At 44.1% G+C, this 27,891-nt stretch overlaps 1 protein-coding gene and 1 pseudogene across 2 annotated transcripts in view; one reads left to right on the forward strand and one right to left on the reverse strand.

The window, feature by feature from the left end:
• Positions 1 to 565: 565 nt before the first annotated feature.
• LOC311105766 (murinoglobulin-2-like) lies at positions 566 to 26,249 on the forward strand (the record flags this gene model as incomplete). The annotated part of the gene is made up of 7 exons (XM_084147972.1): positions 566 to 575; positions 10,406 to 10,640; positions 12,130 to 12,340; positions 12,530 to 12,654; positions 13,627 to 13,717; positions 23,811 to 24,080; positions 26,229 to 26,249. 7 exons carry the CDS (start codon positions 566 to 568, stop codon positions 26,247 to 26,249), a joined length of 963 nt encoding a protein of 320 aa, XP_084004098.1.
• The window catches only part of LOC311105478 (alpha-2-macroglobulin-like), a 44,346-nt pseudogene continuing 42,562 nt past the window's right edge, over positions 26,108 to 27,891 (reverse strand). Inside the window, exons 32-36 of the transcript XR_014615847.1 lie at positions 27,465 to 27,555; positions 26,834 to 26,902; positions 26,562 to 26,670; positions 26,374 to 26,448; positions 26,108 to 26,222 (exon numbers count right to left, since the gene is read on the reverse strand). The product of XR_014615847.1 is annotated as an alpha-2-macroglobulin-like (transcript). The remainder of the gene's footprint in view (positions 26,223 to 26,373; positions 26,449 to 26,561; positions 26,671 to 26,833; positions 26,903 to 27,464; positions 27,556 to 27,891) is intronic.

Consider the following 27,891-nt stretch of genomic DNA (forward strand, 5'->3'; position numbering starts at 1 on the left):
ATGGGTTAACAAGTGTACATGCTGATCTGATATCAAGAAAGAGTATTCAATCACACTCCACTTTAGATGTCAATAAAATACATCCTGTTTTTTGCTCAGAGAAGCTGCAACACAAGCCCACTTGATTGGACAGTAGCTCTTTAAACCCCCTCCCCCCTCCCAACTCCTCTTATTTTTCCTTCTGCTCTCTTCATTTGTGCCCTGCCCAGCCTACAACAGTGATTCTCACATTTCTGGTCTCTTATATTGCCATATACTGTACATATTGCATTGCTGAAGCTAGAACGACGTGAACATCGAAGACAGCCCTGAAATACAGTCAACAGTGACAACGGTAAGATAAGACAAGATCAGGTGTGGCTTAAAGATGGCGGACTGAATACAGCTGTGCAGATCACGTCAAGATAAACACGTAATATTCAATATCTGTACGTTTGACTAAATATTAGCACTTAACTCCACATACTCGTGGGTAATACCCTTCAATATGGATAACAACACAAAACAAATTATAAGGCTAGAGACATTTATTGACCAATATCACCAAAACAATCAACACCCAAACATGACGGAGAGTAAACATGGAGAACCAATCCCCCCCAAAAAACGACAGTCCTCGACGGACACAAAAAATGGATCCTTTTCACCATCCGGAATGGTAAGGGTGGAAACCAATCTGTTACAGTCGATAAATGATAAACTGGGCATACTTGATTTACACTACCAGTCAAAAGTTTGGACACACCTACTCATTCAAGGGTTTTACTTTATTTTTTAAATATGTATTACTTTGTAGAATAATAGTGAAGACATCAAAACTATGAAATAACACATATGGAATCATGTAATAAACAAAAAAGTGTTAAACAAATCAAAATATATTTTATATTTGAGATTCTTCAAATAGCCACCCTTTGCCTTGATGAAAGCATTGCACACTCTTGGCATTCTATCAACCAGCTTCACCTGGAATGTTTTTCCAACAGTCTTGAAGGAGTTCCCACATATGCGGAGTACTTGTTGGCTGCTTTTCCTTCACTCTGCCGTCCGACTCATCCAAAACCATCTCAATTGGGTTGGGGTCGGGGGATTGTGGAGGCCAGGTCATCTGATGCAGCACTCCATCACTCTCCTTCTTGGTAAAATTGACCTTACACAGCATGGAGGTGTGTTGGGTCATTGTCCTGTTGAAAAACAAATGATAGTCCCACTAAGCCCAAACCAGGTGGGATGGCGTATCGCTGCAGAATGCTGTGGTAGCCATGCTGGTTAAGTGTGCCTTGAATTCTAAATAAATCACAGACAGTGTCACCAGCAAAGCACCCCCACACCATAACACCTCCTCCTCCATGCTTTATGGTGGGAAATACACATGCGGAGATCATCCGTTCACCCACACCGCGTTTCACAAAGAGACAGCGGTTGGAACCAAAAATCTCAAATTTGGACTCCAGACCAAAGGACACATTTCTACCATTCTAATGTCCATTGCTCGTATTTCTTGGCCCAAGCAAGTCTCTTCTTCTTATTGGTGTCCTTTAGTAGTGGTTTCTTTGCTGCAATTTGATCATGAAGACATGATTCACACAGTCTCCTCTGAACAGTTGATGTTGAGATGTGTCTGTTACTTGAAATCTTTGAAGCATTTATATGGGCTGCAATTTCTGAGGCTGGTAACTCTAATGAACTTATCCTCTGCAGCAGAGGTAAATCTGGGTCTTCCATTCTTGTGGTGGTCCTCATGAGAGCCAGTTTCATCATAGCGCTTGATGGTTTTTGCGACTGCACTTGAAGAAACTTTCAAAGTTCTTGAAATGTTCCGTATTGACTGACCTTCATGTCTAAAGTAATGATGGACTGTCATTTCTTTTTGCTCATTTGAGTAGTTCTTGCCATAATATGGACTTGGTCTTTTACCAAATAGGGCTACCTTCTGTTTACCCCCCCCCCCCCCCCCCCCCACACCCACCTTGTCACAACACAACTGATTGGCTCAAATGCATTAAGAAGGAAAGAAATTCCACAAATTAACTTTTAAGAAGGCACATCTGTTAATTGAAATCCATTCCAGGTGACTACCTCTTGAAACTAGTTGATATAATGCCAATAATGTGCAAAGCTGTCATCAAGGCAAAGGGTGGCTATTTGAAGAATCTCAAATATAAAATATATTTTGATTTGTTTAACACTTTTTTTGGTTTCTACATGATTCCATATGTGTTAGTTCATAGTTTTGATGTCTTCACTATTATTCTACAATGTAAAAAATAGTAAAAATAAAGACAAACCCTTGAATGAGGAGGTGTGTCCAAGTTTTTGGCTGGTAGTGTATATACACATGTATTTTTTAAATATTATTTTCCACTAACCCTACCACCCCTCCCCTAATTGGAGTAAACTAATGAACAACAACACTTAGGCTTCTACTTCCAGATTATACATACTATATACATTTTACGGACACAATCTTTTTTACAAAAGTTATATTTTGTTTGTTTTTAGTCCTGTCTTTCTGATGTCCATCCAGTTTGATTTCTATTTGCCATATATTTCTAACTGTGCTGTTCCACAAAAGGTCTGAACCTATATACATTTTACGGACGCAGTATATTTTACAGGAGTTACCTAGTTGTTATTAACTATTTTTCAATCTATATGGCACATCTGTCAATTTTTGGGTCCTTAAATGAAACTGGTATACTTTTCTATTCATCACAATTTTCTTTAACCAATTTTAGTCTTTAATGCAGGGCCGACAAACAAGTTCCTTGCTTCTTCCATTTTTGCGGTAATGCTGCAATTTGTTGGTTGTAATTTTGGGTAGAGCAGACATTTCCATATATTTGAGTTAGCTGCATGTGTGACATAACTCCACCAGTCCTATTTATGATATCATTTACAAAGATGATATCTTTTTTTAAATCATGTTTTTTTAAAATCAATTACTATATTTGAGTTTAACCACAATATTTGTTGTATTATTTGTTCTGTCTTTTCTGGTGGATTATACTGAAATTGCAACCAACTTTCTATGGCTTGTTTTAAAAATAGCGATATTTTGGAGATTATTTCGTTTTCAAATAACTGAAAGTGAGAGGTTGTAATCTGAATAAATGGGGAAAAAAGGCCAGTTGAAGTCAGAAGTTTACATACACCTTAGCCAAATACATTTAAACTCAGTTTTTCACAATTCCTGACATTTAATCCTAGTAAACATTCCCTGTCTTAGGTCAGTTAGGATCACCACTTCATTTTAAGAATGTGAAATGTCAGAATAATAGTAGAGAGAATTGTCACGGTTTCGGCCGAGGCGGCTCCTTCTCCTCGTTCGGGCAGGCTTCGGCGGTCGTCGTCTCCGGAGTACTAGCTGCCACCGTTCGATGTTTCATGTTTGTTTGGTTTTGCCTGTTTGTCACACCTGTTCATTGTTAAGTGTTCATTAGGCACCCTATTTAGTTCTCTTGTGTTTGGTCAGGTGTTGTGTGTAATTGTTCTATGTCACGTGTAGATGTTGGTCCGCTGTTCTATGCTCTCTGTATTTTGTTTTGTTTAAGAGAGTCATGCACGTTGTGCGTATGTACTTTGGACTGTTCCAGTGTACATTTGTTTCGCCTGTGGCCTGTTGCCGTGTTGGCTTGTACTGTCGGACTTCACTAAAAACATTTGTTTTTTGAATCTCTGTGTCCTGCGTGTGATTCCACGTTCCCTCTACACTCAACCCTGACAGAATTACACACCATATCTATGGAATCAGCAGGAGCACCCGCACCCACTGAGATCATGGAGGAGCGCCTTCGCGGTCAGGAGGACAGAATCAACCAAATCGGGCACGCCCTGGACCGGGTGATGAACACCCTCCATCGTTGGGAGACCAGCGGGGTACCCACACCCCCACCTACCGCACCATCACCATCGGTCAGCCCGCCCGTCCAACTTCCGGAACCCAGTGGGATTCGGCTCTCACTCCCGAGGGCGTACGACGGCACCGCTGCCGGGTGTCAGGGGTTCCTGTTACAAGTTGAACTCTATCTCGCCACCGTACACCCGGCGCCCTCGTGACACGAGAGTGTTTCCGCCCTCATCTCTTGTCTCACCGGCAAGGCGTTGGAGTGGGCCAACGCCGAATGGAGGAGAATAGACGCCGCTACTATCACCTATGCGGAGTTCTCCCGCCACTTCCGTGCAGTGTTCGACCATCCACCAGAGGGGAAGGCGGCGGGGGAGCGTCTATTCTACCTCCGGCAGGGGATGAGGAGCGCTCAGGAGTTTGCACTGGAGTTCCGGACTCTAGCGGCAGATGCAGGGTGGAATGAGCGGGCACTCATAGACCATTTCCGCTGCAGCCTCCGGGAGGACGTCTGCAGAGAGTTGGCGTGCAGGGATACCACGCTTTCATTTGACCAATTGGTTGACATGGCCATTCGGCTGGACACCCTGCTCGCTACCCGCGGACGTTCCAGGTGGGGGTCGCCCATTCCACCCTCCAGCACCTCCGAGCTGAGCCCGATGGAGCTTGGAGGTGCTGGCGCTAGAGGAAGGAGAAGAAGGAGCCCGAGGGGGGCCGTCCCCTGCACCAACTGTGGCCGTGGAGGGCACACCGCGGCTAGGTGCTGGGGAGGGTCCCCTGGTGGAGGAGAAGGCAGGCCACACATTGGGGAGTCCTCCCAGGTGAGTAGGCGCCCCACTTACCCAGAGCTTTCTGTCGTACACATAACCATACCTGTTTGTTTTCCACAGGTTGCACCTCGTTCCCAGCATAAGGCGCTAGTAGATTCAGGCGCAGCTGGGAATTTTGTAGATCGCAAATTCTGTGTAGAGTTAGGGATTCCCCTCCTTCCTGTAAATAACCCTTTCCCTGTACATGCCCTAGATAGTCGTCCGTTAGGATCTGGGTTGATTAGGGAGGTCACAGCGCCACTTAGGATGGAGACGCAGGGGGGTCATGAGGAGACGATTCAGCTCTATCTGATCGACTCTCCTGCGTATCCGGTGGGACTGGGGCTTCCCTGGTTGAGTACCCATGATCCTACTATTTCGTGGCGAGAGAGGGCTCTTAAAGGGTGGTCTGCTCAGTGTGAGGGGCTATGTCTGGGTGTTTCCGTAGGGGCGACCTCGGTAGAGAGTCCGAACCAGATGCCCGCATTGCACATTCCCCCCGAGTATGAGGATTTGGCACTCGTGTTTAGCAAGACAAGAGCGGCTAGGTTGCCCCCTCATAGTCAGGGGGATTGTGCGATAGACCTCCAGGCAGGAGCTGCGCTCCCGCGGAGCCATGTGTATCCGTTGTCACAGGAGGAGAAGAGGGCAATGGAGACCTACATTGCCGAGTCTCTGAGACAGGGATACATACGGCCCTCCACTTCACCCGCGTCCTCGAGCTTCTTTTTTGTGAAGAAAAAGGATGGAGGTTTGCGCCCGTGTATTGATTACCGCGGTCTAAATCAGGTTACTGTAAAATATAGTTATCCACTTCCGCTGATTGCGACTATGACGGAGTCATTGCACGGGGCACGGTTCTTCACAAAATTGGACCTCAGGAGCGCATATAACTTGGTGCGCATTAGAGAGGGCGATGAATGGAAGACAGCATTTAGTACTACCTCCGGTCATTACGAGTATCTCGTCATGCCATACGGGTTAATGAATGCTCCATCAGTCTTCCAATCCTTTGTAGATGAGATTTTCCGGGACATGCAGGGGCAGGGAGTAGTGGTGTACATAGACGATATTCTGGTGTACAGTTCTACCCGGGCCGAACATGTAGCCCTGGTGCGCAGAGTATTGAGGAGGTTGTTGGAGCATGACCTGTATGTCAAAGCCGAGAAATGTCTGTTCTTCCAGGAGTCGGTCTCCTTTTTGGGTTATCAGTTGTCTGCGTCAGGGGTGAGAATGGAGGTTGACCGTGTGTCAGCCGTGCGTAATTGGCAAACCCCAACCACGGTTAAAGAGGTGCAGCAGTTCTTGGGTTTTGCGAATTACTACCGGAGGTTTATCCGGGGTTTTGGACAGGTGGCAGCTCCCATAACGTCCCTTCTGAAGGGGGGTCCAGTGCGCTTGCGGTGGTCAGCTGAGGCGGACAGGGCTTTTGGGAGACTGAAGGACCTGTTTACCTCGGCTCCAGTGCTGGCGCACCCGGATCCCACTTTACCATTCCAAGTGGAGGTGGACGCGTCTGAAGCCGGTATCGGGGCTGTTCTCTCACAACGGTCCGGCACTCCACCTAAACTCCGCCCCTGTGCTTTTTATTCGAAAAAGCTCCGTCCGGCGGAGCGTGATTTTATGACGTAGGGGACAGGGAGCTGTTAGCCGTGGTACAGGCCCTAAAGGTGTGGAGGCATTGGCTTGAGGGGGCTCAACACCCTTTTCTCATTCTGACTGACCACCGTAACCTGGAATACATTCGGGCAGCTAGGAGACTGAATCCTCGCCAGGCTCGGTGGACTATGTTTCTAGTCCGGTTCGTGTTTAAGATCACTTACATCCCTGGGTCCCAGAACGGGAAGGCAGATGCCCTGTCTCGGCGGTATGACACGGAGGAGAGGTGCGTGGAGCCCACTCCCATACTACCTAAGTCTTGTCTGGTGGCACCGGTGGTATGGGAGGTCGATGCGGAGATCGAGCGGGCATTACGCACCGACCCTAGCCCTCCACAGTGTCCGGTGGGTCGGACGTACGTCCCGCTCGAGGTCCGGGATCGGCTTATTTATTGGGCTCACACGTCACCCTCCTCTGGGCATCCAGGTATTGGCCGGACGGTGCACTGTCTTAGTACTAAATACTGGTGGCCAACGTTAGCCAGGGATGTGAGGATTTATGTCTCCTCCTGCTCAGTGTGTGCCCAGTGTAAGGCGCCCAGACACTTGCCCAGGGGTAAGTTACAACCCCTGCCCGTTCCACAACGACCCTGGTCTCACCTCTCGGTGGATTTTGTTACCGACCTTCCCTCCTCACAGGGGAATACCACCATCCTGGTCGTTGTGGATCGGTTCTCGAAGGCCTGTCGTCTCCTTCCCATGCCGGGTCTTCCTACTGCCCTACAGACCGCTGAGGCTCTATTTACTCACGTCTTCCGGCATTACGGGGTACCCGAGGATATAGTGTCTGATCGAGGCCCCCAGTTTACCTCCAGAGTCTGGAGAGCGTTTATGGAACGGTTGGGGGTTTCGGTGAGCCTTACCTCGGGTTACCACCCGGAGAGTAATGGGCAGGTCGAACATGTCAACCAGGATGTGGGTAGGTTTCTGAGGTCATATTGCCAGGGCCGGCCGGAGGAGTGGGCGAGATATGTGCCCTGGGCCGAGATGGCACAGAACTCTCTCCGCCACTCCTCCACTAAACTAACCCCTTTCCAGTGTGTGTTAGGGTACCAGCCGGTTCTGGCACCTTGGCATGAGAGCCAGATCGAGGCCCCTGCGGTGGATGAGTGGGTGCGGCGCTCGGATGGCCCCCGTTGGACATCGAGGGGGCTCCGGCGTACACTGTTCAGGCCATCCTAGATTCTAGACGCCGGATGGGGGGTCTCCAATATCTCGTGGAGTGGGAGGGGTACGGCCCGGAGGAGCGGTGCTGGGTGCCGAGGAGGGACATCCTAGACCCGTCTCTTCTGACCGAGTTCCATCGTGGTCATCCTACGCGCCCTGCTCCGCGTCCTCCTGGTCGTCCCCGAGGCCGGGGGCGGCGCACGGCTGGAGCCGCGCGTCAAGGGGGGGGGTACTGTCACGGTTTCGGCCGAGGCGGCTCCTTCTCCTCGTTCGGGCAGGCTTCGGCGGTCGTCGTCTCCGGAGTACTAGCTGCCACCGTTCGATGTTTCATGTTTGATTGGTTTTGCCTGTTTGTCACACCTGTTCATTGTTAAGTGTTCATTAGGCACCCTATTTAGTTCTCTTGTGTTTGGTCAGGTGTTGTGTGTAATTGTTCTATGTCACGTGTAGATGTTGGTCCGCTGTTCTATGCTCTCTGTATTTCGTTTTGTTTAAGAGAGTCCTGCACGTTGTGCGTATGTACTTTGGACTGTTCCAGTGTACATTTGTTTCGCCTGTGGCCTGTTGCCGTGTTGGCTTGTACTGTCGGACTTCACTAAAAACATTTGTTTTTTGAATCTCTGTGTCCTGCGTGTGATTCCACGTTCCCTCTACACTCAACCCTGACAAGAATGATTTATTTCAGCTCTAATTTCTTTCATCACAAGTGGGTCAGAAGTTTACATACACTCAATTAGTATTTGTTAGCATTGCCTTTAAATTGTTTGACTTGGGTCAAACATTTTGCGTAGCCTTCCACAAGCTTCCCACAATAAGTTGGGTGAATTTTGGCCCATTCCTCCTGACAGAGCTGGTGTAACTGAGTCAGGTTTGTAGGCCTCCTTACTCGCACACGCTTTTTCAGTTCTGCCCACACATTTTCTATAGGATTGAGGTCAGGGCTTTGTGATGGCCACTCCAATACCTTGACTTTGTTGTCCTTAAGCCATTTTGCCACAACTTTGGAAGTATGCTTGGGGTCATCGTCCATTTGGAAGACCCATTTGCGACCAAGCTTTAACTTCCTGACTGATGTCTTGAGATGTTGCTTCAATATATCCACATAATTTTCCTTCCTCATGATGCCATCTATTTTGTGAAGTGCACCAGTCCCTCCTGCAGCAGAGCACCCCCACAGCATGATGCTGCCACCCCGTGTTTCACGGTTGGGATGGTGTTCTTCGGCTTGCAAGCCCCCCCCCTTTTTCCTCCAAACATAACGATGGTCATTATGGCCAAACAGTTCTATTTTTGTTTCATCAGACGAGAGGACATTTCTCCAAAAAGTACAATCTTTGTCCCCATGTGCAGTTGCAAACCGTAGACTGGCTTTTTAATGGTGGTTTTGGAGCAGTGGCTTCATCCTTGCTGAGCGGACTTTCAGGTTATGTCGATATAGGACTCGTTTTACTGTGGATATAGATACTTTTGTACCTGTTTCCTTCAGCATCTTCACAAGGTCCTTTGCTGTTGTTCTGGGATTGATTTGCACTTTTCGCACCAAAGTACGTTCATCTCCAGGAGACAGAACGTGTCTCTTTCCTGAACGGTATGACGGCTGCGTGGTCCCATGCTGTTTATACTTGCGTACTATTGTTTGTACAGATGAACGTGGTACCTTCAGGTGTTTGGAAATTGCTCCCAAGGATGAACCAGACTTGTGGAGGTCTACAATTTGTTTTCTGAGGTCTTGGCTGATTTCTTTTGATTTTCCCATGATGTCAAGCAAAGAGGCACTGAGTTTGAAGGTAGGCCTTGAAATAAATCCACAGGTACACCTCCAATTGATTCAAATGGTGTCAATTAGCCTATCAGAAGCTTCTAAAGCCATGACATCATGTTCTGGAATTTTCCAAGCTGTTTAAAGGCACAGTCAACTTAGTGTATGTAAACTTCTGACCCACTGGAGTTGTGATACAGTGAATTATAGGTTAAATAATATGTATGTAAACAATTGTTGGAATTTGTGGAATGGTTGAAAAACGAGTTTTAATGACTCCAACCCAAGTGTATGTAAACTTCCGACTTCAACTGTAAGTATGACTTTTGTATGACTGACGCCTTTAGTGAGAGGTCTAATGCTTTAACATAATCATTATATAATTAGGCGTTTTTCATTTTGTCTGGCTTGCCATTCCAAATAAAATGGAATGTTTTTTGCTCATATAATTTATAAAACAGGTCGCTAGGTGTAGGCAAGACCATAAGCAAATAGGTAAATTAGGATGTGACTAAAGAGTTAATCAGGGTGATTTTTCCACAAATAGACAGGTATTTTCCTTTCCATGGTAGCAAGATCTTATCTATTTTTGCTACCTTTCTATTAAAATGTATTGGATTGAGATAATTTCTTTCTTTCGGGATATGTATACCGAGTATGTCCACATCACCGTCAGACTATTTTATTGGTAAACTACACGATAATGTAAAAGTTGTATTTCTTTGATATCCAATACGTAATATAGTACACTTATCATAATTTGGTTGTAATCCAGAGAGGTTTGTGCTGTCTTGCCTTGATTGACCCTACCTGGGCAATGGAGCCAATGGAGTAATCACAAAAGTGCAAACCCTCCGCACGTCTGGCACTCTAGATAGTCTCAATTAAATTAGTAATTCAAAGAACTCCGGTGTCTGTCAAAATTAATTGGGGAGATCAGAGAATAACTTTGTATTCTGTATAATGATGAATAAACTAGTCCTATCTCTCTCTCTCTCTCTCTCTCTCTCTCTCTCTCTCTCTCTCTCTCTCTCTCTCTCTCTCTCTCTCTCTCTCTCTCTCTCTCTCTCTCTCTCTCTCTCTCTCTCTCTCTCTCTCTCTCTCTCTCTCTCTCTCTCTCTCTCTTGCTCTCTCTCTGTATATGTGTGTGTTCCTAATCCCTCAGGGATGCACCTGCACTGGATTCAGACCTCCTCAGAGACCTCAGCCTCCCTGGCAGTGGAGATCAGCTCCTACGTTCTGCTGGCTTCCCTCAGTGCCTCTCCTCTGTCTACCACTGACCTGGGCTACTCCTCCCGCATCGTCAGGTGGCTGGTGAGGCAGCAGAACGCCTACGGAGGCTTCTCCTCCACACAGGTATACTTCCAAAACACCTCTGGTCCGAAATGGCACCCTGAACTGTGCACTAGTAATGAGGCATTATTACCTTGACTTCACCACAGGCATGTATGTGCTTCTTGTCATGTCAAGCCTGGCAAAACTAACTTCCACTGAAATGGAGGCAAGAAATCATAATGAATAGAAATGGGAAATAGTCACTCTAGGAGCTGACCAATATAAAAATCTACACTTTCTGTAAAATGGGGTCTTTTCTTTAATTTTGAACAGATTTTTCTGTGGTCTGTTGGTGTTTGTGTTTAGGACACAGTGGTGGCCCTCCAGGCCCTAGCTCTTGAGGGAGATTTTTTAGTGATGAGATACAACTGATTTATTCACGAACATATAGTTAGAATTCTCTGTTGCTAGGCAAGAACTTAATTGGGTCATTTCACAGTGTTTGTGTGTGTGTGAAGTGGGAATCTGACCTAGGGTCGAATTGCTCGCTCTTACCTAAATCCATGGCTGTCCTACCTTATCAGAGACTGAAACCAGACTGTGGCCTTTTGCCTCTCTCCTCAAACAAAGTGGAAAGAGCGGTGCCAGGGTTGAACAGAGTGCAGGCTAAACCTTTGTCTCTCCTTGGCTATCTTCTTGATTGATTACAGCATGATGGGGTGGGGTTTGTGTATGTTTGAAAGATGAAGTGTGAACCTGTCATGTCCAACAATCAGTCTTCAGGTCAAGCCCGGGAGAGCCGGGGTTGAACAGTTTAAACTGAACATGAGTGTTTTTGCATGACAAGGGCGTGATTGATTGTAATAATATTGTTTCTAAACAATATAGTCCCCTGTAGCTCAGTTGGTAGAGCATGGCGCTTGCAACACCAGGGTTGTGGGTTCGTTTCCCATGGAGGGCCAGTGTGAAAAATGTATGCACTAACTGTAAGTCGCTCTGGATAGGAGCGTCTGCTAAATTACATTTACATTTTAGTCATTTAGCAGACGCTCTTATCCAGAGCGACTTACAGTTAGTGAATACATATTTTTTTATACTGGCCCCCCGTGGGAATCAAACCCACAACCCTGGCGTCGAACCCACAACCCTGGCGTTGCAAACGCCATGCTCTATCAACTGAGCTACATCCCTGCCGGCCATTCCCTTCCCTACCCTGGACGACGCTGGGCCAATTGTGCGCCGCCCATGAGTCTCCCGGTCGCGGCCGGCTGCGACAGAGCCTGGAATCGAACCAGGATCTCTAGTGACACAGTTAGCACTGCGATGCAGTGCCTTAGACCACTGCGCCACTCAGGAGAATGACTAAATTGTAAACTGAATGACAGTCAAATTTAGCTGTCATCATAGACAAAGGAAGTGGGCGGAGCGATAGAGAGCGGGAAACTGAAGAGGGAGGGATTTTAAGATAGGATGTGTGTGAATGAGACTATATAGAGGGGAAGCAGAGAGAGAGAAGGAAGGCTACTCTGCAGACCAGCACGGCTTTGTTGAATTGTAATAAAGTCAAATCTTGATTCTACAAAAACTCTGGAAGAACTTTGATTTTTTTTTAAGTATAGTGATTATTTTCCACATCACTCTCTACTCCACCAGGGTGTTCAGTAGAGAGGGCACCAGCACAGTGACAGTACGGTCTCCCAGTGGGGGACAGCACCTCTTCAATGTGAACCAAAACAACAAGCTTCTCTACCAGGAGAGGGCGCTGCAGGACACAGAAGGAAAGTACAGTGTGGAAGTGAAGGGCAGTGCTTGTGCCTCAGTGCAGGTCAGTGAAGACACTCCTCACAATCCTATGTTGCAAGATCTGATTTATACATTACTGTGAAGTTCAAACATTTAAGAAGCTTCGCCTGGCTTGATATCTAGTTTATGAAATGTTTCTTTTTTTCTATCTTTTAAAATGTAGATTTTTAGACCACATTGTTTCCCTGACTTCTTCTTCCCTCTTTCCCAGATGGCGCTCCACTACAACATCCCTACTCCTACTGACAGCACAACGCTCAGTATCCAGGTGAAGACAGAGGTCGACTGCAACAGCAACTCTTTGAGACCCAGAGTCACGCTGAAACTCCAGTCTCAGTAAGAATGAATAACACATTTGCATGCACAGCATTCTTTGAATCAGGTCATTGATAACATACAGTGTTATTTTTTAGCATGTCTTACAGAATATTTTTGACCCAATTTAATTGGTGTTATTATACCTACAGTGCCCTCTGTAATTATTGGGACAAAGAAGCATTTTTTCTTATTTTGGCTCTATACTCCAAAAGTCTGGATTTGAAATCAGGGTATTTACAGGTTAAATCAGGGTATTTACATCCATATCAGGTGAACCATTTAGAAATTACAGCACTTTTTGTACATAGTCCCCCTATTTTAGGGAACCAAAGGTATTAGGACAAATTCACTTTTATGTGTATTAAAGTAGTAAAAAAAAAGTACTTGGTCCCATATTCACTCTACAATTTCGTTGGATGCATTTTCTGTTTGTTTCAGATTATTTTGTGCCCAATAGAAATGAATGGTAACTAATGTATTGTGTCATTTTGGAGTCACTTTTATTGTAAATAAGAATATAATATGTTTCTAAACACTTCTATATTAATGTGGATGCTACCATGATTATGGATAATCCTGAATGAATTGTGAATAATGATGAGTGAGAAAGTTGCAGTTGCACAAATATCATACTCCCAAGATATGCTAACCTCTCACCATTACAATAACAGGGGAGGTTAGCATTTTTGGGGGGTATGATATTTTTGCATCTGTAACTTTATAGATGAAAATACCCTCAAATTAAAGCTGACAGTCTGCACTTTAAACTCGTAGTCATTTTCTGATTTTAAAAAATGCTTCACTGTCCCAATAATTACAGAGGGCACTGTATGTATAAGTTATATAATTTCTAGTTTGTACCTATGTAACAGTAACAGTAAGAAAACATATCAGGCAACCTGGTCTTTTTATTGGTAAAATAAATTCATTCATTTGATTATTACAAGCACATATCAGACTTTGATATCAGGCATCTCTTTGCTTTCACAGATATCATGGAAAGGAGCTGACCACCAATATGATTATAGTGGATTTGAAAATGTTGTCTGGGTTTGCCCCAGACCCAGAGTCTTTGGGGAGGGTGAGTTTTTGTCATAACATACTTTTATGGTGTTACCTGTGGCCTTTTTCCATGTATAGTATAATATTATTATAATAATAATTATTATTATTATTATTATTATTATTATTATTTTTAATTATTATTATATATTATTATTATTATAATTATAATAATTATTATTATTTTTAATTATTATATTATTATTATTATTATTATTATTTTTAATTATTATTATATATTATTATTATTATTATATTATTATTATATAGTAGCTCTTGCCTCTTTCACCTGTGAACCTTTCTGAAACTGAACTTTGCTGTCAATGCAAGATTAATAACATGTATGGCTTGTCTTCCAAGCTGAGGAGTTCACTTCAAGTGAATCGTGTTGATACTAAAGATGACCATGTGTTAATGTACTTGACAGAGGTGAGACCAAAACAAAATCATAAATTCTATCAACTCTTATGGCAACATATGTCCATTGGTTTGTCCAAATTGCTCAAGATCAGTAAATTTGGTTAGGAATCATTGATCGACAGCAATATTCAAACCTTTGATTTTCACATTTTAGACCACTCAGGAACACTCTCAACACCTCTTGGTAAGCAATTCTGGTCTTAGGCATAAACATTTGTTTAATTGTCCGTCTGAAAAACAGAACTCTATCCCAGGGTTAGGTTTTCAGAAGACTGGGGGGGGTTTTCCTTTAACTGGGCTTTGCTCCTTTCATATTGATTTTGATCCTGACAAACTCCCCAGTCCCTGCCAATGACACGTACACACATAACATGATGCTGCCACCACAATACTGGAAAATACAGAGGGTTTCACTCTGTCTTGTGATGTATTGGATTTGACCCAAACCTGTAGTATTTAATTTAGGCCACAGTAGTTAATGTCTTGTTGCAAACATAATGGATGATTTGGAGTGGATTTTTTAATACAGGCTTCCTTCTTTTCACTTTGTCATACAGGACAGTAATGTGGCATGAATGCAATGTTGTTGATCCCTTCATATTTTCAAGTATTGTGGTGGCAGCATCATGTTATGGTTATGCTTGTCACCGGCAGGGACCGGGAGTTTTTTTAGGATGAAAATAAATATGAAAGGAGCAAAGCCCAGGTAAAAAGTTATAGGAAAACCCCCCTCAGTTTTCTGAAAACCTGTCCCTGAGATAGTTTTATTTTTATAAGGGACAATAACACAACTTGTAATGCCAAAAACACAACACAATGGCTTTCCAATAGGTGTGAAGTGTTCCTGAATGGGTTTGAATATTGCTGCCCATCAGTGATTCCCAACCAACTTTACTGCGCTTGAGACATTTTGACAAAAACAATGGATATATACTTCCCTAAGAGTTCAAAATTATTCATAGCTGTAATGGCTGCCAAAGGTGCTTCCACCAATTATTAACTCTGTGAAGACATACGCAATCAATACATCATCATTTTGTATTTCTTTGCAATTTGGAAAATGTTTAATAATTTTCTTTCACTTTGGAAATGGTCAAAAAGAAACAAAAAGAGCTTCTTAGAAAATAGCAGTTTCTCAAGCAAGAAAATACAGAGCAAGAAAAATAATAAGTAAAGCTGCAGAACAAGAAAAGTTTCATGTAATAGTTTTGTTTTAGTGTATGTGTTCTCTCTCTCTCTTCGAAAATTTGGCAAGGATAGGAAAAAAATCTAATTGAATCACTTTTTAGTTTTAATTTTAAGGCAGCAAAATTTGAAGAATGTGCAAGACTTTCACTAGCGACTGTATATATATTTTGACGTACTTGCAGTGACATACAGTGCATTCGGAAAAAAAATGTATGCACTCACTAACTGTAAGTCGCTCTGGATAAGAGCGTCTGCTAAATGACTAAAATGTAAATGTAAAAATGTATTCATACCCCTTGACTTTTTCCACATTTTGTTACGTTACAGCCTTATTCTAAAATTGATTAAATAGTTTTCTACACATAATACCCCATAATAACAAAGCAAAAACAGGTTTTTATAACATTTTGCTAATTTATTAAAAATAAAAAAACAGAAATACCATATTTACATAAGTATTCAGACTCTTTGCTATGAGACTCGAAATTGAGCATTATGACCATCCTGTGTCACTTTACTTGGACTAAGAAAATACACTTTATCAAGAAGCCTTATGACCATCATAATCACATAAGCCAGATAGGCCTATCACGTACATGCCCTTATATCAGTCAAAAAGAGGGTGTCTTGCTCCTGAAATCTACTCCTGCATTCATCCCAGTTATCGGCAACATCAGCAACAGAGCAATTACAATTACAATAATATGGTCAATTATAATGTATATAGTATATAACATAAACATACTGTTGACATGGAGGCTATAGTGTAACGGAAGGTTTTGCCATGTTTGGTAGGTTTTGTGGGTTTTGACACTCTTATGTAGGTGTCATAACCAGCCATAAAATAACAAAATATATGTCACAACAGGTCTAAATATATGTGTCATGACAGTGTTATGACCATATTATAACAGGTTATGACAATTTATCTCAGCTGTTCTGACATATTATGACATGGTTATGACTGTTACTTGACACGCTGGGTGTCAAGTAGAGTGTTACCGAAACGGAAACTTCTGCTTAGAGCATTTAAATAATTGTGACCAATATGTTTTTTATTTTTTATCTCCCAACAGTTACGATCACTATTTCTGGAATTAAAGTTTTCCATTATAACCCTATTCTTGAGCATTTTTTCCAGAAAGTTTTGTCACACTGTGGCAAGCAATGAGTTCCAAGGTTTAGGCTCAGGAGACGAGGTGAATATTGAAAGGCTTTATGTAAGACAGTGGGTCTCATCCTGGGGAACTAGTACCCGTAGGGGTACCTGGCCTATCCAACAGGGGGTACTTGTGTCACGCCCTGACATTGAGATCTCTAGTTGGGTTGGTCAGGGTGTGAAATCTATTTGATATATTTCTATGTTGGCCGGGTGTGGTTCCCAATCAGAGGCAGCTGTCGGTCGTTGTCTCTGATTGGGGATCATACTTAGGCAGCCATGTTGCCTACCTTAGTTGTGGGATCTTGTTTCTGTTTGGCTTGGTTGATGTTTAGCCTCTTGAACTTCACGTTCTGTTGGATTTTGCTATTTTGTCGATGTTTATTAAAATAAATGACTATGTACGCATACCACGCTGCACCTTGGTCCGATCCTTTACACAACGAACGTGACAGAAGATCCCAACCACAGGAGGAGCAGACATCATGGACATGGGAGGAGATATTAGACGGAAAAGGATCATGGACGTGGGAAGAGATCCAGGCAGGTATGGATCACCTTCCTTGGGAGCAGACGGAGGCAGCGAGGGAGAAAAAACGGCGACTCAAAAGGTCCTGATCACGAAGGAAGCCCGAGAGGCAGCCCCAATAATTTTTTGGGGTTAACACATTTTTTTTTTAGCCCTGAAAGGGCTGACTGTGAAGGAGGAGAGAGCTAGAGAGGAGGCCACTCTGAAGATGGAGGCCCTCCAAGCAGCTAAAGACCTACAGCTCAGCACTCTGAGGGAGCAGGAGCTCTCCCTTCAGAAGGAGGCGCTGCAGGAGGCCCACAGGGAGAAGGAGTCAGTGGATGTACTGAGAGAGGAGCTGGCTAGGCAACAGGAGGAGCTGAGAGAGGAGTTAACGCTGAGAGAGGAGTTAACCCTACAGCAGCAGAGAACGCAGTCCTTAGAGCAGAGGCTGGCGGAGCCAGGTTTCAGAGTAGAGCCAACTCCCCGCACTCACGTTAAGGAGCGTGGGACCGTTCAGGCACCCTGTTATGCTGTGATATGCACTGTATCTCCAGTACGCATTCACAGCCCGGTGCGCTTGGTGCCCGCGTCCCGCTCTTGCCGGGCTAAAGTGAGCGTTCAGCCAGGACGGGTCGTGCCTGCTCCTCGCACCAAACCAGTGGTGCGTGTCTCCAGCCCGGTACGGCCCGTTCCTGCTCCTCGCACCAAACCAGTGGTGCGTGTATCCAGTCCGGTACGGCCCGTTCCTGCTCCTCGCACCAAACCAGTGGTGCGTGTATCCAGTCCGGTACGGCCCGTTCCTGCTCCTCACACCAAACCAGTGGTGTGTGTATACAGTCCGGTACGGCCCGTTCCTGCTCCTCGCACCAAACCAGTGGTGCGTGTATCCAGTCCGGTACGGCCCGTTCCTGCTCCTCGCACCAAACCATTGGTGTGTGTCCCCAGGCCGGTACGGCCCGTTCCAGCGCCACGCACCTGACCTCCAGCGACGGTCAGCTGCTCCACTCCAGTGGCCAGAGCAGTCCGCTCCACCGATGCCTAGTCCAGCTCCGGTCAGCTGCTCCACTCCAGTGCCAGAGCAATCCGCTCCACCGGTGCCTAGTCCAGCTCCGGTCAGCTGCTTCACTCCAGTGCCAGAGCAGTCCGCTCCACCGGTGCCTAGTCCAGCTCCGGTTATCTGCTCCATACCAGAGCTGGGGCAGTCCGCTTCACCGGTGCCCTGTCCGGGTCCGGTCGTCTACTCTTCCCCCATGCCGGAGCCATCCGCTCCACCGGGGTCCGAGCCGGAGCCAGACGTCAACCCCTCTCCAGGGTCGGGGTCTCCCACACCAGGGTCCAGACAGGACTTGGTGCATCGCGGGAGGACTGCTGGGCCGGGACCAGACGTCAGCCCCTCTCCAGGGTCGAGGGCTCCCACACCAGGGTCCAGACAGGGCTTGATGCATTGGGGGAGGACTGAGAGGGGGAGCATCGCACCGGGGTCCAGACCGGACCGGGCGTGCAAAGGGGAGGCAGGATGGGAGAAGAGTTTACTGCCTACGTCACGTCCGAAGCTGGAGCCGGAGCCGCCACCGAGGCTAGATGCCCACCCGGACCCTCCCCTAATGAGTCAGGTTTTTGCGTCCGGGGGGGGGGGGGGGGGGTACTCTCACGCCCTGACATTGAGATCTCTAGTTGGGTTGGTCAGGGTGTGAAATCTAATTTAGATATTTCTATGTTGGCCTGGTGTGGTTCCCAATCAGAGGCAGCTGTCGGTCGTTGTCTCTGATTGGGGATCATACTTAGGCAGCCATGTTGCCTACCTTAGTTGTGGGATCTTGTTTCTGTTTGGTTTGTTGATGTTTAGCCTCTTGAACTTCACGTTCTGTTGGATTTTGCCGGTGTTGATTAAAATAAACGACTATGTACGCATACCACGCTGCACCTTGGTCCGATCCTTTACACAACGAACGTGACAACTTGGGAAGAATCATGGGCAGCGCAATATGTCATTGGGGGTAAGGTAAATCAAAAAAGTTTAGAACCACTGTAGTAGTAAGTAGTAACAGAAAATCTACACAGATCATCAAAGGTCACGTATACCAGTGGAGGCTCCTCAGGGGAGGAAGGGGAATTTCATAAAATAAAAATTGTAAAACATTACAAAAGTTATCCTTTTAAACTATATGAAATATATTCACATGCCACCAAATAATGTATTAAAGCACACTGTTTTGCAATGAAGGTCTACAGTAGCCTCGACAGCACTCTGTAGGGTAGCACCACGGTGTAGCCGGAGGACAGCTAGATTCCGTCCTCCTCTGGGTACATTGACTTCAATACAAAACCTAGGAGGCTCATGGTTCTCACCTACTTCCATAGATTTACACAGTAATTATGACAACTTCCGGAGGATGTCCTCCAACCTATCAGAGCTCTTGCAGCAGAAACTGACATGTTGTCCACCCAATCAAAGGATCAGAAAATGAATCTAGTACTGAAAGCATAAGCTACAGCAAGCTAGCACTGCAGTGCATAAAATGTGGTGAGTAGTTGACTTAAAGAGAAAGACAACAATTGAACAGTTTTGAACAAATACATTTATTCAAAAATGAAGGAGAAGAAAGAGAGCGATAGAGAGAGATTGTCATTTTTTGTCACTTTCAGTTTCACTTACTTGGCTAGCAAATGCAGCTGGCTATTTTAGCCTACTCAAACACCCTGCTCAAACAGAGGGATGCTATGTTAGCTAGCTGGCTATGACTAGCCAACACAACACTGGAACTCTTCCAAGTCAAGGTAAGCTTTTGGTTTTACTAATTTATTGCCAACGGGGCCCGCCGGTGTAACTGCTGAACTGCTAACTGACTATACACTGTAATGTTACAGCATGATTGTAGGGGGTTTACTAACGCGTTAGTTCTATTTGCTATGTTGACTATGATGTTACTTTAGCTAATATGGTGACAACAATGTAGGCTGTGTGTAGCAGTTATGATATGGATTGGCTTGGAAAGCTTTTTTCGCCTGGCCACATACAACTGATGTGTTGTGCATTGAATTCCCCAATGAAGGGAAAAGGTGAGAGGAGGAGAGCGCATAGATGCGAGAAGGAACACAACGTGGCTGCTATGAATGTGAACTGTGTTTACGCAAGACCAGGGGTCTATTCATTCAGCCGATTCTGTTGAAAAACCTTTCTTAAACGGAAGCAAACGAAGCGTAAACGGAGCGGTATTGAATGTGTCGCTGTCTGTCCATGTGTCACTGTCTGTCACCTCAACATTTTCTCTCAACCTGTGTGCACCTATGTTGTAATCTTTCATCCATAGGCTAGGTTGTAGTAACCTCATGATTGGTATAGGGAAAATTAGAGTATCATGTAGTAGCCTAAACCTATCGATGTTCAATTGAACTGGGTGAATGGAATATGAATGACAGTCATCCAATATGCTGTAATAGAAATAAGGCCATGCTCATGAAAAAATATATATATATCTTAAGCGGCACTGACCGCCACTGACGTAGACGTACATGTACACTACCGTTCAAAAGTTTGGGGTCACTTAGAAATGTCCTTGTTTTCGAAAGAAAAGCAATTTTTTTGTCCATTAAAATAACATCAAATTGATCAGAAATACAGTGTAGACATTGTTAATGTTGTAAATGGCTATTGTAGCTGGAAACGGCTGATTATTAATGGAATATCTACATAGGCGTACAGAGGCCCATTATCAGCAACCATCAGTCCTGTGTTCCAATGGCACGTTGTGTTTGCTAATCCAAGTTTATCATTTTAAAAGGCTAATTCATCATTAGGAAACCCTTTTGCAATTATGTTAGCACAGCTGAAAACTGTTGTGCTGATTAAAGAAGCAATAAAACTGGCCTTCTTGAGACTAGTTGATTAACTGGAGCATCAGCAATTGTGGGTTCGATTACAGGCTCAAAATGGCCAGAAACAAAGAACTTTCTTCTGAAACTCATCAGTCTATTCTTGTTCTGAGAAATGAAGGCTATTCCATGCGAGAAATTGCCAAGAAACTGAAGATCTCGTACAACGCTGTGTACTACTCCCTTCACAGAACAGCGCAAACTGGCTCTAACCAGAGTAGAAAGAGGAGTGGGAGGCCCTGGTGCACAACTGAGCAAGAGGACACATACATTAGAGTGTCTAGTTTGAGAAACAGACGCCTCACAAGTCCTCAACTGGCAGCTTCATTAAATAGTTCCCGCAAAACACCAGTCTCAACGTCAACAGTGAAGAGGCGACCCTGGGATGCTGACCTAGGCAGAGTTGCAAAGAAAAAGTCATATCTCAGACTGGCCAATAAAAATAAAAGATTAAGATGGGCAAAAGAACACAGACACTGGACAGAGGAAGATTGGAAAAAAGTGTTATGGACAGACAAATCGAAGTTTGAGGTGTTTAGATCACAAAGAAGAACATTTGTGAGACGCAGACCAAATTAAAAGATGCTGGAGGAGTGCTTGATGCCATCTGTCAAGCATGGTGGAGGCAATGTGATGGTCTGGGGGTGCTTTGGTGGTGGTAAAGTGGGAGATTTGTACAGGGTAAAAGGGATCTTGAAGAAGGAAGGCTATCACTCCATTTTGAAACGCCATGCCATACACTGTGGGCGGCGCTTGATTGGAGCCAATTTCCTCCTACAACAGGACAATGACCCAAAGCACAGCTCCAAACTATGCAATAACTATTTAGGGAAGAAGCAGTCAGCTGGTATTCTGTCTATAATGGAGTGGCCAGCACAGTCACCGGATCTCAACCCTATTGAGCTGTTATGGGAGCAGCTTGACCGTATGGTACGTAAGAAGTGCCCATCAAGCCAATTCAACTTGTGGGAGGTGCTTCAGGAAGCATGGGGTGAAATCTCTTCAGTTTACCTTAACAAATTGACAAATGCCAAAGGTCTGCAAGGCTGTAATTGCTGCAAATTGAGGATTCTTTGACGAAAGCAAAGTTTGAAGACACAATTATTATTTCAATTAAAAATCATGATTTCTAACCTTGTCAATGACTACATTTCCTGTTTCTTTATATTTACTATTTTCTACATTGTAGAATAATAGTGAAGACATCATGTTGTAACCAAAAAAGTTTAAAAAAAAATCAAAATACATTTTATATTTGAGATTCTTCAAATAGCCACCCTTTGCCTTGATGACAGCTTTGCACACTCTTGAAATTCTCTCAACCATCTTCATGAGGTCAGCTGGAATGCATTTCAATTAACAGGTGTGCCTTCTTAAAAGTTAATTTGTGGAATTTCTTTCCTACTTAATGTGTTTGAGCCAATCAGTTGTGTTGTGACATGGTAGGGGGGGTATTCAGAAGATAGCCCTATTTGGTAAAAGACCAAGTCCATATTATGGCAAAGAGAAACGACAGTCCATCATTACTTTAAGACATGAAGGCCAGTCAACACGGAACATTTCAAGAACTTTGAACGTTTCTTCAAGTGCAGTTGCAAAAACCATCAAGCTCTATGATGAAACTGGCTCTCATGAGGACCGCCACAGGAATGGAAGACCCAGAGTTACCTCTGCTGCAGAGGATAAGTTCATTAGAGTTACCAGCCTCAGGAATTGCAGCCCAAATAAATGCTTCACAGAGTTCAAGTAACAGACATCTCAACATCATCTGTTCAGAGGAGACTGTGTGAATCAAGCCTTCATGGTCGAATTGCTGAAAAGAACCCATTACTAAAAGACACCAATAAGAAGAAGAGACTTGCTTGGGCCAATAAACATCAGAGATGGACATTAGACCGGAGGAAACATCCGTTGGTCTGGAGTCCAAATGTGAGATTTCTGGTCCCAACCGCCTTGTCTTTGTGAGACGCGGTGTGGGTGAACGGATGATCTCCGCATGTGTATTTCCCACCGTAAAGCATGTAGGAGGTGGTGTTTTGTTGTGGGGGTGCTTTGCTGGTGACACTGTCTGTGATTTATTTAGAATTCAAGGCACACTTAACCAGCATGGCTACCACAGCATTCTGCAGCGATACGCCATCACACCTGGTTTGGGCTTAGTGGGACTATCATTTGTTTTTCAACAGGACAATGACCCAACACACCTCCAGGCTGTGTAAGGGCTATTTTACCAAGAAGGAGAGTGATGGAGTGCTGCATCAGATTACCTGGCCTCCACAATCCCTCGACCTCAACCCAATTGAGATGGTTTGGAATGAGTCGGACGGCAGAGTGAAGGAAAAGCAGCCAACAAGTGCTCAGTATATGTGGGAACTCCTTCAAGACTGTTGGAAAAGCATTCCAGGTGAAGCTGGTTAAGAGAATGCCAAGAGTGTGCAAAGCTGTCATCAAGGCAAAGGGTGGCTGTTTGAAGAATCTCAAATATAAAATATATTTTAATTTGTTTAACACTTTTTTGTTTACTACATGATTCCATATGTGTTATTTCATAGTTTTGATGTCTTCACTATTATTCTACAATGTAATAAATATTTAAAAAATAAAGTAAAACCCTTGAATGAGTAGGTGTTTCCAAACTTTTGACTGGTAGTGTAAATCAAGTATGCCCAGTTTATCATTTATCGACTGTAACAGATCGGTTTCCACCCTTACCATTCCGGATGGTGAAAAGGATCCATTTTCTGTGTCCAAATCCTTGGGGGATTGGTTCTCCATGTTTACTCTCCGTCATGTTTGGGTGTTGATTGTTTTGGTGTCCCCCAGGGCTCAGTTCTAGGCCCTCTCCTATTCTCTCTATACACCAAGTCACTTGGCTCTGTCATATCCTCACATGGTCTCTCCTATCATTGCTACGCAGACAACACACAGTTGATTTTCTCCTTTCCCCCTTCCGATAACCAGGTGGCGAATCGCATCTCTGCATGTCTGGCAGACATATCAGTGTGGATGTCGGATCACCACCTCAAGCTGAACCTCGGCAAGACGGAGCTGCTCTTCCTCCCGGGGAAGGACTGCCCGCTCCATGATCTCGCCATCACGGTTGACAACTCCATTGTGTCCTCCCAGAGTGCAAAGAACCTTGGCGTGACCCTGGACAACACCCTGTCGTTCTCCGCTAACATCAAAGCGGTGACCCGATCCTGCAGGTTCATGCTCTACAACATTCGCAGAGTACGACCCTACCTTACACAGAAAGCGGCACAGGTCCTAATCCAGGCACTTGTCATCTCCCATCTGGATTACTGCAACTCGCTGTTGGCTGGGCTCCCTGCCTGTGCCATTAAACCCCTACAACTTATTCAGAACGCTGCAGCCCGTCTGGTGTTCAACCTTCCCAAGTTCTCTCATGTCACCCCGCTCCTCCGCACACTCCACTGGATTCCAGTTGAAGCTCGCATCTACTACAAAACCATGGTGCTTGCCTACAGAGCTGTGAGGGGAACGGCACCTCCTTACCTTCAGGCTCTGATCAGACCCTACACCCAAACGAGGGCACTACGTTCATCCACCTCTGGCCTGCTAGCCCCCCTACCTCTACGGAAGCACAGTTCCCGCTCAGCCCAGTCAAAGCTATTCGCTGCTCTGGCACACAAATGGTGGAACAAGCTCCCCCACGACGCCAGGGCAGCGGAGTCCCTGACCACCTTCCGGAGACACTTGAAACCCTACCTCTTTAAGGAATACCTGGAATAGTCTAACAGTAATCCTTCTACACCGCCCCTCCCCCAGTGGTGGTTGTCCCACTGGCTATCCTAAGTTGAATGCACAAATGTGTAAGTCGCACTGGATAAGAGCGTCTGCTAAATGACTTAAATGTTAAATATTGCTCGATACGTTTCTCTAGCCTTATAATTTGTTTTGTGTTATCCATATTGAAGGTTATTACCCACGAGTATGTGGAGTTAAGTGCTAATATTTAGTCAAACGTACAGATATTGAATATTACGTGTTCATCTTGACGTGATCTGCACCGCTGTGTTCAGTCCGCCATCTTTAAGCCACACCTGATCTTGTCTTATCTTACCGTTGTCGCTGTTGATTGTATTTCAGGGCTGTCTTCAATGTTCACGTGGTTCTAGCTTTAGCAATGCAATACGTACAGTATATGGCAATATAAGAGCCCAGAAATGTGACAATCACTGTTGTAGGCTGGGCAGGGCACAATTGAAGAGAGCAGAAGGAAAAATAAGAGGAGTTGGGAGGGGGGAGGGGGTTTAAAGAGCTACTGTCCAATCAAGTGGGCTTGTGTTGCATCTTCTCTGAGCACAAAACAGGATGTATTGTATTGACAACTAAAGTGGAGTGTGATTGAATACTCTTTCTTGATATCAGATCAGCATGTTCACTTGTTAACCCATAACAAGGACGTTTTATTTCCCATTGTTAAGTCATGAGGAGTCTTGCTACTCTTCAAAAGTACTGTTTTTCACAGCATACTCATATGTTCATAATTCTCAGTATATGTTTTGATATATTTGTTAATATATTTAGTGAGCTGTGTTGTCAACAACAGGGCTCTATAGTATCTGTTTGTGTTATCTCGATTGTTCTGTTACTCTTTCTCTAAATGGATTTGTGATATGTTTTTGACTACATCTTTCCATGCCTTGTCCACACCATTAGCTCAATAAATTATTAGGAGATATTCATAATGGAGATTATAGCCAGGACTCATTATGGGTATGATCAGGACAGGACGCATCCCCTTGTAAGATATTTGTTGATGGGATTTAGAGTGAGTGGATTTCCTGGATCCCATTCCCTGATGAGATATAAGAGAACCACACCTTGATTATTACTACAGGGGCCCATGATGATTACAGATGGAGGAAGAACAAAGCTGAGAACCAAAAGCTTTGAGCAAAATTGAGAAAGAACATTTACACACCTTCGTACAGTTGGCAACACCGATTAACAGCACATTGCAGCTCTCTGGAACTTAACAAAAACAATTTGTAGATCTTTTATGTTTACTGGACTCCCAATTACATATTGCTCATAAGTCTTCCCAAGTACCCCCTGTTGGATAGGCCATTTACATCCATGGGTACTAGTTCCCCAGGAAGAGACTTACTGTCTTACATAAAGCCTTTCAATATTCCCCTTGTCTCCTGAGCCTACACCTCGGAACTCATTTCTTGCCATAGTGTGACATCAAAACCTACACGCAAAAACGATCTGGAAAAAATGCTCAAGAATAGAGTTTTAATGAAAAACTTTAATTCCAGTAAGTTACATCCTTTACTTGAGATCTTGAAAGATGCCTCAAGGGTTGCATGTGTGACCTCTGTTAATGTCATTTTCTTCTTACATCTGCAGAGCGGCAAATACAATGAATAGGGCCATGTAAATAATTCTCTAATAACAAGCATTTAGGTAAAATTAATAAAGGAATATTGACCCAGTTAACTAAATCATGTATATCACATATCGTATATGGGTCAGGCCAGCTATATAAAATTACCAATAATTCCAGATAGTTCACCAGCTTGTAACCGCTACTTGCAAGGGAAGACATATTCTGTCTCTGCCTGGTCACCTGAATAAAACCAAAAATACAGGTAAGTCTCACTAAATGAACACAAGTTAACTAAATGTTACTAAAAAGCAGAGGGAAAAATACATATTGGGGAAAGTTAGATATAAACTTACTTGGCTGGTAGTAGTCGTAGATCTTGACCACCGCTGGCTTTAGATTCTGTACTGGGAGCTCCTGTATGATGTCCAGGGTGTGGTTGAAAGGTAGGAATAGTGACGGTAACTGTTGGGAGAAAAAAAAAGCATTTTGGTTACAAGTATTTAAACCCTCCAAGCAGAAGTGTAATTTCAGCTTTGCTGACTTTGAAGGACATTCCACACAAATTAATTCCATTACATTGAGTGTTATGTGCACTGTTTCAAACTGATGGATGGTTTGGTCTCACCTCTCTCAAGTACATTAACACATGGTCATCTTTAGTATCGACACGATCCACTAGAAGTGAACCTCTCAGCTGTGAAGACAAGCCATTCACTGATCATTCATATTGCATCGACAATGTTGTAACTTTAATGGGTTACAGAGTTAATGTTTACTGTTAATTTATTGAGCTGTATCTAAATATATTTTTATTTTACAGTTATTTACATATTGTATGTACAATAGTAATTGTATTAGAATTCATGTGATGGAGATTGAATGAACTACAGTATGTACATATTTCTGTTGTATTGGTTAGTATTGGATTACGCTATTGACTGCAAATACCAGAATGCCTTGCGACAGGAAGTAACAAAGATGGGAACGCGCCAGTTATGTACAAGTGACAAGTGATTTCCTAGCAACTTTCTTTTATTGTTTTTTAGAATCTAACGTGGCAAAATGTAACGTGAACCAGTATTATTACAAAAAATAAGCTTTCATCTTACAACCGACGTCCCGAGTCATTACTTTGAAGATAGTTATTCTATAGACAAAAAAGGTCAGTATCAGAAAGGTTCACAGATGAGAGGCAAGAGCTACATGGAGAAAGGTCACAGGTAACACCATAAACGTATATTATTTAAAAAACTCACCCTCCCCAAAGACTCTGGGTCTGGGGCAAAACCAGACAGCATTTTCAAATCCACTATAATCATATTGGTGGTCAGCTCCTTTCCATGATATCTGTGAAAGCAAAGAGATGCCTGTGATATCAAAGTTTGATTTTGATAAACAATAAACAAACTAATTAAACTAGTTTGATTATTTTAACCATAAAAAGACCAGGTTGCCTGATATGTTTTCAAACTGTTACTGATCCAAGCCTAGGTAGAAACCAGTGGAGGCTGCTGAGGGGAGGACGGCTCATAATAATGGCTGGAATGGAATTGCATCAAACAGCTGGAAACCATGTGTTTGATGTATTTGATACAATTCCACCTATTCCGCTCCAGCCATTACCACGAGCCCGTTCTCGCCAATTAAGGTGCCACCAACCTTTCCAATAGGAAACCAAGTAAT

The sequence above is a fragment of the Coregonus lavaretus genome, assembly GCF_964263955.1.
Source record: "Coregonus lavaretus genome assembly, chromosome: 30".
Classification (NCBI taxonomy): Eukaryota; Metazoa; Chordata; class Actinopteri; order Salmoniformes; family Salmonidae; genus Coregonus; species Coregonus lavaretus.